The 16,130-nt window shown below is 60.6% G+C and overlaps 1 protein-coding gene across 6 annotated transcripts in view; it reads right to left on the bottom strand.

Annotated features, from left to right (window-relative positions):
• Positions 1 to 16,130, bottom strand: part of ABCG1 (ATP binding cassette subfamily G member 1) — a 65,358-nt gene that overhangs the window by 16,485 nt on the left and 32,743 nt on the right. For all 6 annotated transcript variants that reach the window (XM_059392404.1, XM_059392403.1, XM_059392401.1 and 3 more), the window contains one exon: positions 290 to 407. In XM_059392404.1, coding sequence (XP_059248387.1) covers positions 290 to 407 — 118 coding nt within the window. The remainder of the gene's footprint in view (positions 1 to 289; positions 408 to 16,130) is intronic.

The raw sequence follows: 16,130 nt of genomic DNA, 5'->3' as shown, positions 1-16,130 counted from the left end.
GGGAGAAGGAGAGGGGGCTCTCAAACAGACCCCCCGAGGCGCCCAGAGTCTGACACGGGGCTCCATCTCATGACCCTGAGATCATGATCCGAGCTGAAATCAAGAGTCAGACGCTGAGCCGACTGAGCCTTCCTATCCTCAGACCCCTTCATGCTCAACCCCACAGGCCTCCCCGGAGTCTGTTCAGAACTTACGAATGACAGGACAGACCCGGGGGGCCTCGCCTTTCTGGTGGCTGCCCCAGGCCAACAACAGGTGAGACCCCCTTCTCCGCGGCAGGTGTCCTCACCTGTACCCGGCCAGAATGTTCATGAGCGTGGACTTCCCAGCCCCGGAGGGCCCCATGATGGCCACCAGCTCCCCGCTGTTGAACTTGCCGGAGATCCCCTTCAGGAGGGTCTTGTATCCTGCAGAGAGCACATCACACTCCTTCCAGCCACCGCGGGGGGCGTGGGCTTGACGCGGGGTGGGGGGGGGGCAATCGCACAGGTACGCTAATGACACAACGGAGGTGAAAAGATTTTTCACGCGAGTGTAAACGCCGAGTTCTGGGCAAGGACATCGGCCTCCTCCGTGCCTCCCCCGCATCCCGTGGGTTCCCTTAGCCGCTTCCGGCTCGTGGGCGTCCCCACGGGGTTCACGGGCCGCTCACACGCGGGTTCTGTGGCCTCTGGGGAAGCCGCCTCACCTAGGACCAAGGAGGCAGGTGCTCCCCCCCCTCCAGGACCCCACAGCCAGGGTGGACAGATCTCAGCCAGGGGCCAGGCCACCGGCCATGTCCCCTCCCCCCTGCCCTGACGGTAAGCAAGTGCCTTTATTAATTGAATGATTCTTATCTCGTGTATTTATCATTTATACACACATGAATTATTCATCGTAAAATGGATGCATGTCATTATCATATAATTAAATAAAGTAGCGCTAATTAATTAATAATTGAGGGTTTACTATTTTGCAGCCACATCGAATTGCTCTGAACTTCTGCCAAATCTCCGTCCCAGAGCTTCATCAAAGGGAAACCCGTCCTGTTGCACAGCAAGCCCCATCAACCTTCCTTCCAGGAGATACAGCAGAACCGGAGCAACTCCCGGTTCCAGAACATTCTCTCAGGTCCTGAGAAACGCTGTCCGAGGAGGCCCTCCAAGGACCACAGTCCTATTTGACCTCCCACACCCAGCGGTGCAAGGGGCGGTGAGGCCTTCCATGGAGCCCCCTGTTCTAGACTTTCTCCCGGGCCACTGACCCTGTGCTCCCTGCAACCCCGCACCTGCGCGGGCCTGGGGAGCTCTCGCCCAGCGGACTCCTCATCTTTCGCAGGCAGGACCCCTCTGCACCCTGCCTGTCGCCGGGTGCCGCCTCGATTTGGACGGGGCGCCCCCAAGGACTAGTTTCATCAGGCAGAGAGGAGCGGAAGCAGAAGGCAGGAAGCTTGTGGCCCAGCGATCTGCCTCATTACACAGAGCGACAGTCGCCTGGGGAGGGCTGGCGTCGCTGGGTGGGAAGGGGGCTGAGGAACGAGGAGCGCACGGAGTCTGGAGGAGGAGCTCACACGCCTGCCCCTGGGACGCAGGTGACTCCGGTCAGCAAACAGGCACCAGAGCCAAGGGAGAAAAGTGCGGGGAGGGGCCCGGACCCCAAAGAGTAGAGTGTGTCTGCCCCTTGGTGGGCAAACACGTGGAGAAGCCAGGGGACAGCAGAGGCTTTCTCCTCTGCAAGGTCAAGCTCCTGGTGCAGGGGTTCTAGGCAGGCAGCCCGGGGCCCGGGCCACGGGGACCTGTATGACATCACTGAGGGAGCGCTCCTGCCCGGCAGGCGTCTGTGTGTTCATTGCGGGCCTCCTGGCGGCTCAGGTCAGGGTCGGGGTTACTCACGAGCAAACCCTCTCTTAGGCTGCTGACCTGGGAATCGGGAACCGCCTGCGGGTGCAGATGAGTCCCCGAGATGACCACGAGATGACCATCGGTCATTTGGAGGCCAAGGGCAGTCCCCTGGCCTGGGGATAGCCCCGCACCCTGGGGCTCTGAGAGGCCCCTTCCTCGGAGCTGCACCCACGGGGAATCCTGTGACAGCATCCGGGGATGTCCCGGGGTACTGGGGGGCACAGGCTGCAATGTCCAGGGACAGCTTGCCAGGAAGCCCACCCTGGGAGCTGTGGGAGCAGAGGTCGTTTCAGGGCAGGAGGTGGCCTCCTGCGGTATAGCCTGGGGTCTTGTCATTTGCAGCCAGCGACGGGCACGGGGGTCTGCCCAGGCACCCCAGGCTTGCTGCACCAGCACACGGCCCAGTCCCACAAGGCTGGGGAGGCTCCAGACTCGTGCCTCTGCTGGCTCCCAGAGCAGCCTGAAAAGACAGGTGGGCTGCGGCGTGCTGGACAGGAGGGGTCCTCCCGTGTGGGGCCTGCACGCGCCAGACAGCCGAGATGGGGCAGGACCGGGCTCGGGGCTGTGCCTCTTCTAATCTCAGGAACCTGCTTTTCTTCAGAAAACACACACACACACACACACACACACACACAGGACAGAAGAATGTCAAAGCGACGTCACCTCTCTGTCCTCCTCCCGAACCTGCAGAAGTCCGCATGCCCACTTGGAGATGGAGACCTTCCTGTGGTGCTGGGGGGCCGGGAACCCCCTTAGAGTGGGCTTTGAGGGGGTCCCACCTGCGCCCAACTCTGTCTTCATGTCATGAAACCGTCCTTGCCTGCAGAGCCTTGTGCGTGTCCCCTTCTAGAAATACGAAACGGAGGGGAGGCACCCCAACCCCCTGTCCTACTTCCTGCCCAGGAGCTCCACCCCTGCACCCAGCTCTGGGCACCGTGGAGGGGCCGCCGGCTTCCTCCCCCCGTGTGCCATGGACACTTGTTCACACAAATGCTTGTCCTGTGGTCTCCGGTTGGGGTCGTGACGCCCCGGGGATCCCAGGGACAGAAACCACGAGGTGCCGGGCCACACAGGGTGCAACCCATCCCCCAAACAGGCCAGGAGCCAAAGCAAAACCCAGACAGGAGAGGAGAGATAAACAGAGAGGACACTGTCCGGTGCCTCCCTCACGGGGCCGGGAACCCTGCTCGGACACCGGGTCTTCCCATGTCAGGGGATGCTGGCAAGACCTGGCCCGGGACCTAGGTTAGCGCGGCTTTGGAGGGACGCAGTGTCTGTCGCACCCACAAGGTTCAGAGAACACACAGCAACATCATTTCGGCTGAGTGGGGGCACACAGATGTCTCCTTCTGTAGAAAGGAGCCCTTAGAGGAGACGCTCGGGGAACAGCCCCGCTCCCGGGCACGTGTCCGCACGGGGTGTGCTCGGGGCGAGTCCAGCACCAGCGCGCACACATCTTCCCCTTCGTGCCCCCCGGCAAGCCCAGCACCAGGTTCTTCCCCGTAAGCTGCAGACGAGAAGCAAGGGCTCAGAGAGTGTTCATGGCCTGCCCACGGTCACACAGCAGGTCAGCAGTGGAATGACCTTCCCACCACGCTGCCTAACCTGGAAGTGTCTTCCCTCCGGGGCAGGAGCGTCTGCCCTGGGCAGGACCGGGGCGGAGAGGTGAGGGGACTTGCGGCATCTCCTGTTCACGGTCAAGGTCAGCCGGACTCAGGAAAGTGCCTTCAGTCTCCTGGGCGGAGACTCACTCCTCTCAGAGAACGGAAGCCAGGACATTCCTTCCCTCCTCAAAAGACTAAATCCGCCATCTCCGGAGGCCAGGGATGCCCCCCACCCAGGTCATGTTCCAGATCTAAGGCCAAAACCCCCGTGTGCATCCCAACAGCTCTGAGCAGGTCAAAGCCTCCCTTAGCCTTCAGGTGCTTTGTTCAATTGTGGGGTGCGGGAGGGTGTTCGGTCACAGGGGGAGGACCCTGGCTTTTGTTCCAGACCCCCGGGTGCATGCGGGAGGTGCCCGTCCTCTGACCGGAATGGGTGCTCCCTGAGGCCGCCTGCCTCCCGCCGCCATCCAGCCTAGTGAGAAGGGGCAGCAGGGGAGGGCGGTTCGGCTCCTCGCAGACAGCACCAGCAAACCGGGCCCTGCCGTCTGAGCTCTCGGGGACCCATTAGGCCCCTGACCCTGGTTACCTGCAGAAAACAGTAAGCAGCCTGTCCCGCAAACTCCGGCAAGCCACCGGGTCCCTTGGCTTTGGTTTCCCGAGTTGCGGCTTCAGAAGCGATGGCTGGTGGGCCAACCCCCAGGTCTGGCTTTGGAGCCGAACCAAGCCAAGGCACGCTGTTCCCCTGGGCCAGGCCGGGCCGGGTGGCAGACAGGAGCAGTGGGTGCCCAGGAGAGCCGGGCCGGATCTGCTGTTGTCCCAAGGTCAAGTGCCATCCTGACCGTTCAGTGCGCTGAGCCCTCCGGGAAACAGACCCACCGCAAACATAACTGGGGACAGGCCGTCGTGGCGTGTGGAGCCTGCAGGGAGAGCCACAGGGGGCTCCGCACTCACGACCGTGCCGAGGCGGCCGCCCCACGCAGAATGGGAACCGCAGGGCTCTGCGGTTTTGCCACCGGACCGCTGGGCGTGGCCACATCCCCAGACATTTACTAGGAACCGAGCAGGTGCCGCAGGCTGTGAACCTGCCCTGAGAACTTCGGGGTGGGGTTCGCCCCGGTGTGCTCGCAAGGTGGAGGAAAGGCAAGGTAAGGGAGGGGGTGCACCTGCTCCGGGGGAGACTGGGGGAGGCAGCTCTGACAGGAAGGGGCCGAGGGGTGGGACGTGACCCAGGGGCCAGGCGGGCGCCGCCAGCCCCAGCTCCGTAGGAGGAGGGGTGACGGCCTGTCAATGCTCGCTGATGGACGGCCTCAGGGCCGCTGCTCCCCATCGCTGCCAGAATTCATCCTAGCCAGGAAGCCACGCTGCTGGGGGGCAGGGGGGCACCCGGCCACCGTCTCCAGAGTCACGCACAGGGGCCACCTCCTCACGGGCCCTCAGGGCAGCTGCCATCAGGGGCCCCACTTGCATGGGAGCATGAGGAAAAGTGACCTCAGGGCCCATTCTCTGATAGAAGGTTCTAGTTCATGTCTCCAAAGCTCACCGAGGTACCACAGAAGCGTGTCCCTTCAAAGCAATCCCCACCTGCCCTGGGGGTTTTTCAGGCCTTGAGTGTTGGGGGGTTGGGGTGAGAACTCGGGGTGGATGGAGGTATGGAGAGAGGCAGGACGGGGGGAGGGGGCGGGGGCGGGGGAGGGCTACAGGACGGCCGAGGCAGGGAAGGATGGGGATTTGTGCCCGCTCCTGTAGCGGACAGAATACTAACCTGAAAGATGTCCACACCCTATTCCTTAGAATCTGTGTTACTTGGCAGATAGGATTAAATTAAGGATCTCGAGACGGAGATATTCTTTCGAATTATCCAGGCAGGATCCCTCTTTCTAAAGGAAGAGGGAGGCAGGCGGGGCAGGGGCGGTGCTGGGAGACACGACCAAGGGTGCAGAGGTCGGGGACCCGCGCGCCGAAGACGGCACCTGCTGGCTTTGACGATGGGGGAGGCCGCAAGGCAAGAAGGGCCACCCTGGGAGCTGGGAGAGCCGAGGGGAAGATGCTTCCTGGAAGCCTCCAGAAGGAGCACATCCCCGTGTCTGGACTCCTAACACCCGGCACTTGAAGACAACGCGCGGGTGTGGTCTGTAGCCTCCAAGTGCGCAGCGATCTGTTCCAGCGACCCCCGGACGCGCGCACGCTCAGCCCCGCCCTGCTCACACCCGTTCACGCCCCACCTGCGCCCCTCGAAGAGGACGCCCCCTAAGCCTTCATAAGCAGCCGCTTGACGGACGGTCTGCCCTGCGAGACAGAAACCCCGGATTGCTCTAGAAGAGATGCCTGCTGCCATCGGGCCACCCTTCCAGAGGGAGTCCTTCTATCCAGGCTCGTATGACTTCCTCGGGTCATCCACCTGGCACAAAACCTGGTCAGAACACGTCCCACTGTGGACTTCTCATAACCAGTTTCAGGGAGCAGATGAAACTGCGTCGTCAAACGGGACCAGGAAAGCAAGGACGGGGAAAGGCCGCCCACCCGTCCCGGCCTCGGTTTCCCCAGGATAAAACCCCTCTGGCACTAGAAGCCTCTAGATGTGAGCCACGTGCACACGTCTCTCCCTAGACAACCAGATGGTGGCTGCGGCTCACACGCAGTTCCCATGGAAACGGCCACGGGCTCCTAAGACGGGAAATCCCCTTGGCAGGGGCCTCGCTCACAGCCGGTGTCGGGCCCAAGTTCACCACCGCGCAGAGCCTGACACAGCCTCTTCCCTCAGACTGAGCAGGGCTCTCACATCACAGAGATGTTCTTGGCCACGGTAAGTTAGAAAGAGCCAGGAAATGAACAGGTCATTGGCTATTTTTTAAATCAATACATGATTTTATTCTCTGTATTTTTCGGAGGTAAAGTTCTGCACCGCGAACTCCCAGAATCCTAGAGCTACACAGACATGTGCTCGCTCTGCCAGGCAAGACTCACGCCCCCCTGGCGTGCAGTCCCTCTGACCCCAAAGGCGCGACCCGAACCCCATTCCCCACAACTGTGTCCCACGGACGCTGTCCTCTCTGCCACAAGGCGGAAACGCAGTCATACCTTCCTACCCGCCTGACGGAGGTCAACGCCGATGTCCCAGAACACAGAAATGGCACCAGTCCCAAGCCTGTGTGATCTGGTTAGCACCGAGTCACTCCAGAACATCCCCAGAGTTCGGAAATCAGGAAGAGCCAGTCCGTGGGAAGATGGAAGGGAGGGGGGGTGAGGCACAGAGAGTCCTCTGCCCTCTGGGGTGGGGGCTGGTGCAGGCCGCGCTCTGACGGCTCACGTCACCTCTGGAGTGTACATGCTTCCCGCGCGTGCCAGCGTTGTCGTGTCTATGCAGACCTCACAGCGGGCTCGGCCCACGTGCACGTGCTCCCTCCGTGGGAGGCTTTAGTGTCAGGAGGGCCTCCGCTAGCGCAGCGCCCGGGCCTCGCTCCCACCGTGCAGGAAGGCTTCTCCGGACCGGGCACCGTTCATGGCGAGGCTCATCACATCCCAGAGTGGGTGAAACGCTCCTTCACCCCTAATTTAAACCCATTCCCATGAGGTCTCTGGTCTGGCTTTGGTGTCAGAGTGGCTCCGAGCACCGAGCCCGGTAGGGCTACAGGTGGCTGTGGCCCCCGTGACCCACATGACGTCAGGGATGGGCAATGGTGTCACTGTTCATATCCCACGGGATTTTCTGAGATGCTCTCCCGCTAGAACAGCTATGGGTTCGGGCGGCATGAGTGCGGCTGGACACAGACCCCACCACCAGGCCACGAGGACAGAGGTACACGCCGGTGAGGCTCTCCAGCCCAGCCACCGTGCCTGGAGCCCAGCACACGGTGCCCACGGTCCTCCGTGGACTCATGCACAGGAGCTGAAAACCTCACTGACCCCAGGGGGGAGACAGACAGCGTCCAGCCAATGACCATCAGCGTCTCCCCACGTAGCTGTAACGGGCCACGTAGGGGCTAAGCCCTCTGCATAGGTCACCAAATTTGCCTCCGTGGCTTGACAGCCCTGGGAGGGAATTAATGTCAGAGTTGGAGGCCGAGGGTCGCAGGGGCCAAGGGAGAGAACAGCACGAAACAAACAGGACAACGATCAGTGTCTCAGAGAGTCACTCCCTGATTTCTAGACACCCGCGCCTGTGTGGTGAGTGAGAGGCTCACACATTAAATCCGGATTCCATTCCAACTTCCTGCGCCCCCTCGGTAATTCGTATCCACAGGAACCCTCGAAGTGAGGCCCCAGGAATGTGCGCGCCTCATTGTGCACCCAGGAATGTGCGCGCGCCCCGTCTATGTGTGCGCGCCCGTCTATGCGCGCGCTCTGTCTACGCGCGTACATCCCATCTATGTGCGCGCGCCCCGTCCACCGTGTCCACCCGTTACACACACGCGCACATGCCCCAATCCCCAGCACACACAGACACAGACACACACACACACACACACACACCATGTACACACACACCCCCCACGCCCACGCCAGCCCCTGCCCCAGCGCCGACGCCGGAGAATCAGATGGAAGTCATTTCCAGCTGCCTGTCAGGCATGAAGCAGGTGTTATTTTTGTGCTTCTAAAAGCAGAACTGGTCTTTTTCACACACTTCTAAACCTGGCTAGAACAATGAAGAAAAAAAAAATCCTTCTGATTTTTCAAATGATGCCAAAAGTGCCAGTAAGGTACCAAATAATCCCCAATTGTCACACCGCGCTCATCCCAAGACCACAGGCGACCTGCTCTCCGCGCCCACGCTCTGATTCCTCTCTGGATGCGGGTGTTTGTAAGATAAGCCCGGCTGCGCAGCTCCCTGCTCCCCCCCTTCACCCCCTCCCCCTCCCCCCTACTCTTGGCCCCAAAACTAAAAGGAACTCTTGTTGAAAACTGACCCTCATTCTCCAGACGCTTCCTCCTCCCTCTCCAAGAGCAACCTCAACACAAAAAGGACCAAAGTCCATATTCCATGCACCTGGCCATTTCATTTTTACCCTGCCTGGTCCTTCCCTCGGATGCCCAAGGGCCTTCGCACCCCCTGTCCGGGTTTTCCCTACTAAGGAGGCAAACCTCCTTCTCCCGTTTTGCGCACCTGCTGAAACACCGGGACGGCTTTGAACTGACGGTGACGGCAGGAGCTGGGCATCGTAACGTGAGCCAGGACTGAGCGAGAGTCACTTGTGACGGGAGGACGTTACCATGTGTCCCCAAACCATGGAAATGGCATGTGTCCCCAAACCATGGAAATGGCATGGCCTCCCCTCTACCACTCCAGGTAGTGCTGGGGCAGCACGCCCGGTCCAGCTTCAGAGCAGCGCCGTGACCTGTCTGACCATGACCATGGACCACTGGCTTTCCCGGGGCCTCGCGCCCGCCGCGGCGGGAGAGCAAAGTGCCAAGCTTTCGGAGGCCTTTCCTCAGGGTACGACGTTCATGGACTCAAATTGGCCCCCTGGCCACGGCTTGGGAGGCCTTCCCCCTTCCTTCCTTACAGCCTCTCTGTGTTGTCGTCCCGGGTCAGTGGTCTCCCTCACGGTCCAAGTCCCTCTGACATCCATCGGTCTGTCTGTGTGTCTGCTGCCCCAGCCCAGGGCCCTCCTGGGCTCCACCTCCGCCCGGCTCTAGGCAGAAGCAGCTCCCTCATTCTTTCTGCCCGCCCGGGTCTAAGATTTTAAACTACAGTGTCCACAGATTCCGTGCGGGATGGCGCTCGGTGCCCCGCGAGCACCCGGGGGAGGGCAGGCCGCCCCTCTGGCCTCCCGCCCCAACAGTAAGGGGCAAGCCCATTCCCGTGAAACACCGCTGCACAACGCCGGGCCCCTGCCTGTCCCTCAGAGCCGAGTTACTCCACAGCCTCGGAGGACAGCAGGGTGTTGGGGGCCCCTCGGCAGAGTCGCTAAAGTGCTCTTCCCTTTTCATGCCCCCCAGAAGCCAGTCGTGGCACCGCGGGCGCTCGTCCAGCTCCTCTGTGCACAGGGCTTTGGGCCTGCGGGTCAGTGGGATGTGGACACCGCGAAGGCTCAGACAAAGGCCTTTCTCCCTAACATGAGCCAAAGGGGCCCTAGAGCAGAGGGCTTTGGACAAGAAAACCATGAAACGGGCATTATACTATCTCGTGCCCGCTGAACCGCGCCGGGCCTGGCCGGGCTTCCCACACCTTCTGACACGGCTGGGTGTGCCCGCCCCCAGCTCAGCCGGGGTCCTGTCCTGTGCCCTGCTCTGGGCACCCGCCCTGGAGATGCTGTCCTTGACCGGGTGCCTACAGGGCCCCACTGGTCTCATGGGGTAAGTCAGTCTCATGAGAGAAAGCCCAGCACCCTCTGCACCCACGGGGATAACGGGGGGCACCCCGAGTCTCTTGGAGCCCCCTCTGGATGAGGCCCCATGATCTCCATCCAGGATCGACTCCGTGGGCTCTGGCCTCGGGTTCAAGACCTTCCTTCCGCAGCTGGCCCTTCTAGGCTCACCTCCTCACCCAGTAAGAACTTCAACCGTCCCCGCACACCAGGCCAGTCCGTGGGGCTCCCCCAAACGTGCCTTGGGTGGGGCACTTCACCCCAGAGAATGTCCTCTTTGTGCTGGCTCCATCCTGGTCCTGCCAGTCACGTGGCCAGCGGAGAACAGAGCGACGCTTCCAGGCTGGCCGTCCACAGGTCAGATCCCAAGCCCGCCCGTGCTTACCAGATGGCAACTAATGTGTCCTTGTGTGCCTTGGTTTGCTCCTCTGTAAATCGGGGATGACACCTACCAGGTGCTCCTTGGAAGAGGAAACGAGATGAGAACGAGGAGCCTCGGGGCTGGGCCGGGTCTCAGGGGACACACCCCTCCCTCCCCTCAAACGTCTTCCTCCTCCACACCTCCAGACCATTTTCTTGTTTCCTCCCGTGTCAACTCTTCACCGCCTTGTAAGTCAGGGCAACAGGCCTGGAGGCAATCCGGTCGGACACCAGGCTTGTCCCTCCAGGCTCCTCCACCGCGGGGACAGGGCCACCCAGCCCCCCTCGGCGCCAGCGTCGGGGTCTGGTGGGGCACGGAGCCCAGCAGCGCGTGGGCAGTCGGAGTGTTAGTGATATCATTGCCGTGGCGGTGTTCCTGTTGCCAGCTCTGGCCTCGTGTCCCCCGCAGGCGGCTGGACCCCTGGGTACGCGGGAGACTCCAACACAGACACGCATGTGTGCCAACAGCACGTGGGGCTTCGAGAAGTCAACTGTAAGGACCGTGCGCGCCCACAGGGAGAACTCCCGAGCTGGCCGGAGACGGGGCGCTGCCCTGGACAGACGGACTTGTTCTCTGGACACCCCAGTGCCCATCCTCTGTGCCCTTCGCAGGAGCCTAAGGTGGCTTCTCAGGGTCTGGGCACCACTGCCAGGCCCTGGGCAGCCCAGAGTCCTCGTCTCTGGGCAGGACACCCACGGGCATCCCCAGGAGAACAGAGACCAGTGAGGCACCCAGCAGGACCAGGAGAGCAAGGTGGGTTTGAATCTGGCTCCTGGCTATTAAAATGGCTTCGAAATGTGGCCTGAGGCATGACACTCCCCTGGGCCCCTGCCAGCTCCCCCCACAGGGTGGCCGACACCACCAGCCAGTCCCAGGGTGGGGCCAGTCGGGAGAAAGGTGATTTGCCCAAGAGGGGCTCATCACACCTCCTTCCAGGTGTCTCCCTTCCCGTGGTCCTTCCTTGTCCCCGATGGTCCGAGGTCCCTCGGCTTGCAGTTAGGAATCCTACTCCACGTCCCGGACACGCACATGCCTGCCGTCTCTTAGCGGGAGCCCTCCGTCCTGTCTCTCACTGCCCTGCGGTCCCAGGCCTCCTGCTTCTTTCTTTCTAGATGTGGAACTGCTTCCGCGACAGGACGGTGGTGACCGCAGCGGCCTGCGCTTCCCCGGGCTTGCTGGGCCCCGTCTTGTCTTTTGCTCCCACGCGTACTAACGTATCTGATTCCCACACCAGCCTCCGTGGGACGTACTCTAATGCCCCCACTTTACAGATGAGAAAACCGAGGCATGGAGAGCTAAATAACCTTCCCACGGTCCCGCAGCCAGCAGGTGGGAAGCCAGAACTTTAGCCACGCGGCCTGGTCCAGAGGCCCTCCAGCCCCACGGGTGGGCGCTCAGCGGGGCCGTCCCAGCGGCTCTGACCCCTTTCTTTTTTGGGGATCTGGGCTCATCACCCATCCATCCTCCGCCCCAGCTTCTTCTCAGTGGGACTGATGCCCACCCACTCTGCTCCCCCCAGTTCCCAGGACCCTTCCCGCACATCTCCCCACCCCCCATGACCCCTGTCCCAGGGAAACCTAAACTCCTCGAGGGCCATGGTTTTATCCACATTCCCCGCCCCCAACACTTAGCAAAAATACTTTGCTTGTAACAGAAAAGTCATAAGAAATTTGCTGAATGATGGGGCACCTGGGGGGCTCAGTGAGTTAAAGCCTCTGCCTTCAGCTCAGGTCATGATCCCAGGGTCCTGGGATCGAGCCCTGCATCGGACTCTCTGCTCAGCGGGGGGCCTGCTCCCCCTCCCCCCCCGCCAATGCCTGCCTCTCTGCCTACTTGTGATCTGTCTGTCAAATAAATAAATGAAATCTTTAGAAAAGAAAAGAAATTTGCTGAATGATGAGTACACGCTTTATCCCGTCACGTGGACAGGGAAAACAATTTAAACATTTTCTACGCTGAAAATCACTCCGATGGGGAAGGAAGCAAACTCACCAAGAAGCAAAAAAAGCGTCGGCTAGAGATTGTTTCTTGAGAGTGTAGCACGCCTCACATCTCTTACCTTAGACATTCCTGCTTGATCTGAGATAGAACGGGGTTTTCCCAGTGTAGTTTTAAAATCATGGTCAAGTTTACTGTCTTACGACCACAGGCTTTGCCCCACCCCCCTTTTCTTAACTTATCCTAAGCGGAGGCTTTAGGACCGATCATATCAATCATACATCACCTTCCCCCTCAGAACAAAGTCAGCATATACAGAGGAGATATGAATTTGGAGGCGGCGGGGATGGTGTGTGATCTCAAAAGCTGATTTCTCTTAAACCAAACTCTGCCAGCCCAGGGCCTTGTGTTCTGGAAGCCTGGCTTCTGCGAACCTTTCCAGCCTTTACCTGACTTGAAAAGAAATACCCACGTAGAAATGCAAGCATACGTGTACAGGTTACACCGGCCAGCACGCGCACCCGCATGTGCCACTGGGTCTCCAGACGACATGTCTTTCCGTGGCAGAAATCATGAGAAAGAGACGGAAAAAAGCTCACGGGACCGCCCATTCCGTGCCGTCAGGGAGTCGACGCCTTGCCTGACAGGCTTCTCCCCGCCCCGCAGCTCCGTGGACATTTCTGGCAGGAACTGAGGTCCCTCAGTTCGTTCACGGGTAATTTATGAGAGCGGCCGTATTGTTCTGCCAGTATCGCATGTGGAAAAGGCCTCGCGAGCCATACTTCCTTCTTCGGACAGCTGTTTCATATCCATGGATGACTTTCTCCCCCTAAGAAGCTGCCTTGTACAGGCAGCCTCTGTGGAAGTCCCCACGTGGACTCCCTCGAAGCGCGGGGTGGCCCAAACACTCACCTCGAGCGATACCCGCGGCTGCCGGGAGCCACTCCAGTGTCAGGGTCACTGTCCCTGGAACAGTGACCTGTGCCCTGCCCCCTGTCCCCTGCGGCTAGCCTGCTGCTTCCCCCACCTGCCCTGGATCTTGGGGCTCTCCTGCCCGGGCCACGTCCCTGACCTAACTCCAGGATGTTCCTAGGGAGAAGAGGCGGGGGCACGGGTCTGTCTGGGGCTTGCACACCCCAGTTCCACCGGACGCTTGGCTGGGGAGGTGCGCCAGGACAGGTGGAGCCCAGGAAGTCGAAGGAAAATGCTTGAATTGCCCGGTTTTCCCAGCAGGCTGGCCCACCCGGCCTGGCCACGTCCGAGCCCTCAGCAGCTCCCTCTTCTCTGCCTCTGGTGAGGCCCCAGGTGTCTGCTAGGCTCATGGGCCTCTCCTGGCCTCACCCACAGCCTTTGTTTCGGCTCTGTCCTCTGCCCTGACCCCTTCCCGTCCCCTAGTTGTCGTCTCCTCTGTGCCTGGTTGTGGGAAACGCGGCAAGCCTGGCTCACGAATGAACAGACCCCGCTGTCCACAAGAGTGTGGGGTGGGCAGTAGCGTGAAGGGAACCGGGCTTCAGTTCCCCTCCCCGGGTAACCCCTTTATCTGCCGGGGACACCTGAAGTCAGCTGGAAAAGAACGCCACTTTCCAGCTCCCTCCTGACCTTCATGACTTCGAAACCCCAACCCGACCGCTTCCCTATAAATCAAGCTTACCCACAAGCCAATAAAAGGCTCAAGTCTTCACGTAAATCGCATTTCCTTTGACTTTCCCATCTATGAAGTCCCAGAACCCTTCTGATCCTCAAGGTTTGCTCTATCCTATCCGCTCTGGCACAAAGCACAGGGCGTCAGAACAGACGGGAGCGAGCTCCAGAGGCGGTCCGGGGGAGCCAGGTTCCGCCAACACAGCTCCCAGATGGGGGCTGATCTGCACCTTTGGGGCAGGGCTGGGCCGATGACTGGGGGACCCAGGAACCTGCCAGGCACAGGTCTTCCGACTTGGAAGTCACCCCCAGCTGGCAGGCCAGGAAGTGAGGGAGTTCGCACTCTGGTTTCTACTCGTCCCTGCCGGTGTGACTCTCGCCGAGTCAACTCCCCTCTCCGAAACACCACCTCTGCCAGCAAGCCGGCGGTTTTCTCCACCTCCGGGCTTTCTGCGGGCACAGGTGCTTCCCCAGTGGTAAAGGTCACTCCCAGCTCTTGCAAGGTTTTTCCAACAGAGATACTGTTACAGCATCAACTATTTTGTGTCAAGGAAATGGGCATCATCCTGACAGCCCCTGCCCTTCGCGCAGAGGGGAGAATCCTTGGGATCACCCCCTCACACTCCAACCATGAGGACCCCCTCTGTGCTCCCAGGATTTTTTTAAATCACGAATTACAATTCTGCGACTCAGAACCGACCATCTGTGAGCCAGGGAGGACGCTCAAGTTCAAGGAAGATGCTCAGTGTCTTTGCTGCAAAAGCAGTGAGGATTGCAAAGGAAGACGGCGCCTACCGGGAAGGCAGCGCGGAGGGGACGCGGCTCGGGGGGCTGTGCGTGCGCCGATTACTGGAGCGGTGAGGACGGTGCCAACTGCCATGTTTCTTACCGAGTCCCTAGAGCTGGTGCGGGGGATTTTGGAAATGTGACGGTGTTCTGATCAAGTTTTGCTGAATGCTGACAGATGGCTCAGGTAGGCTCGTGTCGGAGCCCTGCGCCGGGAGGGGCGAGGAGCGGCTCGGGGTCCGACAGCCCGTCCTGCAGCCCTACAAGCCCCACCCCCACCCCGCGCCATGTCTACTCTGGCCTCATTCTCCCACGAGAGGCCGTGCCCGGGAGCCTGCAGCAGACCGAGGTCCCTTCACACGGCCCTCGCTCTAGGTTTCCCGGTGGAACTGGCCAGGGCAGGGACCCAACAGCGACAGAGCTCACAACAGATAAAGGCTTTATCTGGGTTTGACACATAAGCAGGAGGAAACCTTACCTTCTCTATCCCGCGCAGATGATCTCTCCAACCAGCGCGCGAGCTCACGCATTCACACACACGTGTACACACACGTGCTAAAATACCAATCTCCAGATCAGATGAAGAGACAAACTAACATGTTTTCCCTCAAATAAGAATAATAAATTTGCTGAATTTACGCAGCATCCTGAAGCCAGCTCTCCCTGCAGAGATGCCCCAGAGGACGGGGGCTTTCGGTCCCCAGTGGAAAACAGGGGACAGAGAGGCTCTCTCGGGCCACGTGCGGCTCAGAAGCCTGGGCCTGGCCCTGTGCTGCCCACGGAGCTGCCCCAGCACCCCCGTCCCACCCCGCTAAAGCCCTGTCGATTTTCAAAACCCCAACAGAAACACGGGCCCAACACGTCCTCCCTTTTCAGGGAACAGCGAGCTCACGCACAGGACAACGAAGAATGTCCATTTTGCACAAGTTTGCATGAAAACCGGCTGCCCAGCGTCCTGAGGGGCCGTCACTCCTGAAGCTGTCACAGTGAGTGTAGGGACGCCAGATGGTGAAGGTGGCCCTCCCAGGCTGTCCCGGGCCCCCAGACCCCCTGCTTTCCACTGACACAGGTGACAAAGCGGCTGACTTTACCCCTCCTCCACTGCCCATCTCTCACCCCCCACCCGGGTCGTGCGGGGCAGCGAGGGCCACGGGCCCCCGCCAGAGCTGTGCACACTCCTGGGAGAGTCTCTTCTGACCACACTGTCTCATTCTCCAGGAAAACAGGGCTTTAGGGCACATGCGTGAAGGAAGGCAACATTTTCGTGTAGGGAGTTGACAAAACGTGGCCATGGGCCTGGGTGGCCCCCGGATCTGCTTTGTAGGACCGAGGACAAAGAGGAGGGACGTGGGGGTCGGCCAAGCTGGCCTCCATCCCAGCCAGGGTCTCTGCGGCCCCTGCAGGAACTCTGAACCTGTCGCTTACAGGGTTCCATCATCGATGACGTGGACGCGGTGCCCCACACGGCTTTGGGGACGTGGCGAGGCAAGCCGTCAGCCTACCTGGTCTACCCAGCGCCTGCAGCCCAAGGTGGCCTCCCAGGCCGCAGCCCTCC

The sequence above is a fragment of the Mustela nigripes genome, chromosome 2, assembly GCF_022355385.1.
Source record: "Mustela nigripes isolate SB6536 chromosome 2, MUSNIG.SB6536, whole genome shotgun sequence".
In the NCBI taxonomy this organism is placed as follows: domain Eukaryota; kingdom Metazoa; phylum Chordata; class Mammalia; order Carnivora; family Mustelidae; genus Mustela; species Mustela nigripes.
This window is presented reverse-complemented; position numbering and strand designations above follow the sequence as displayed.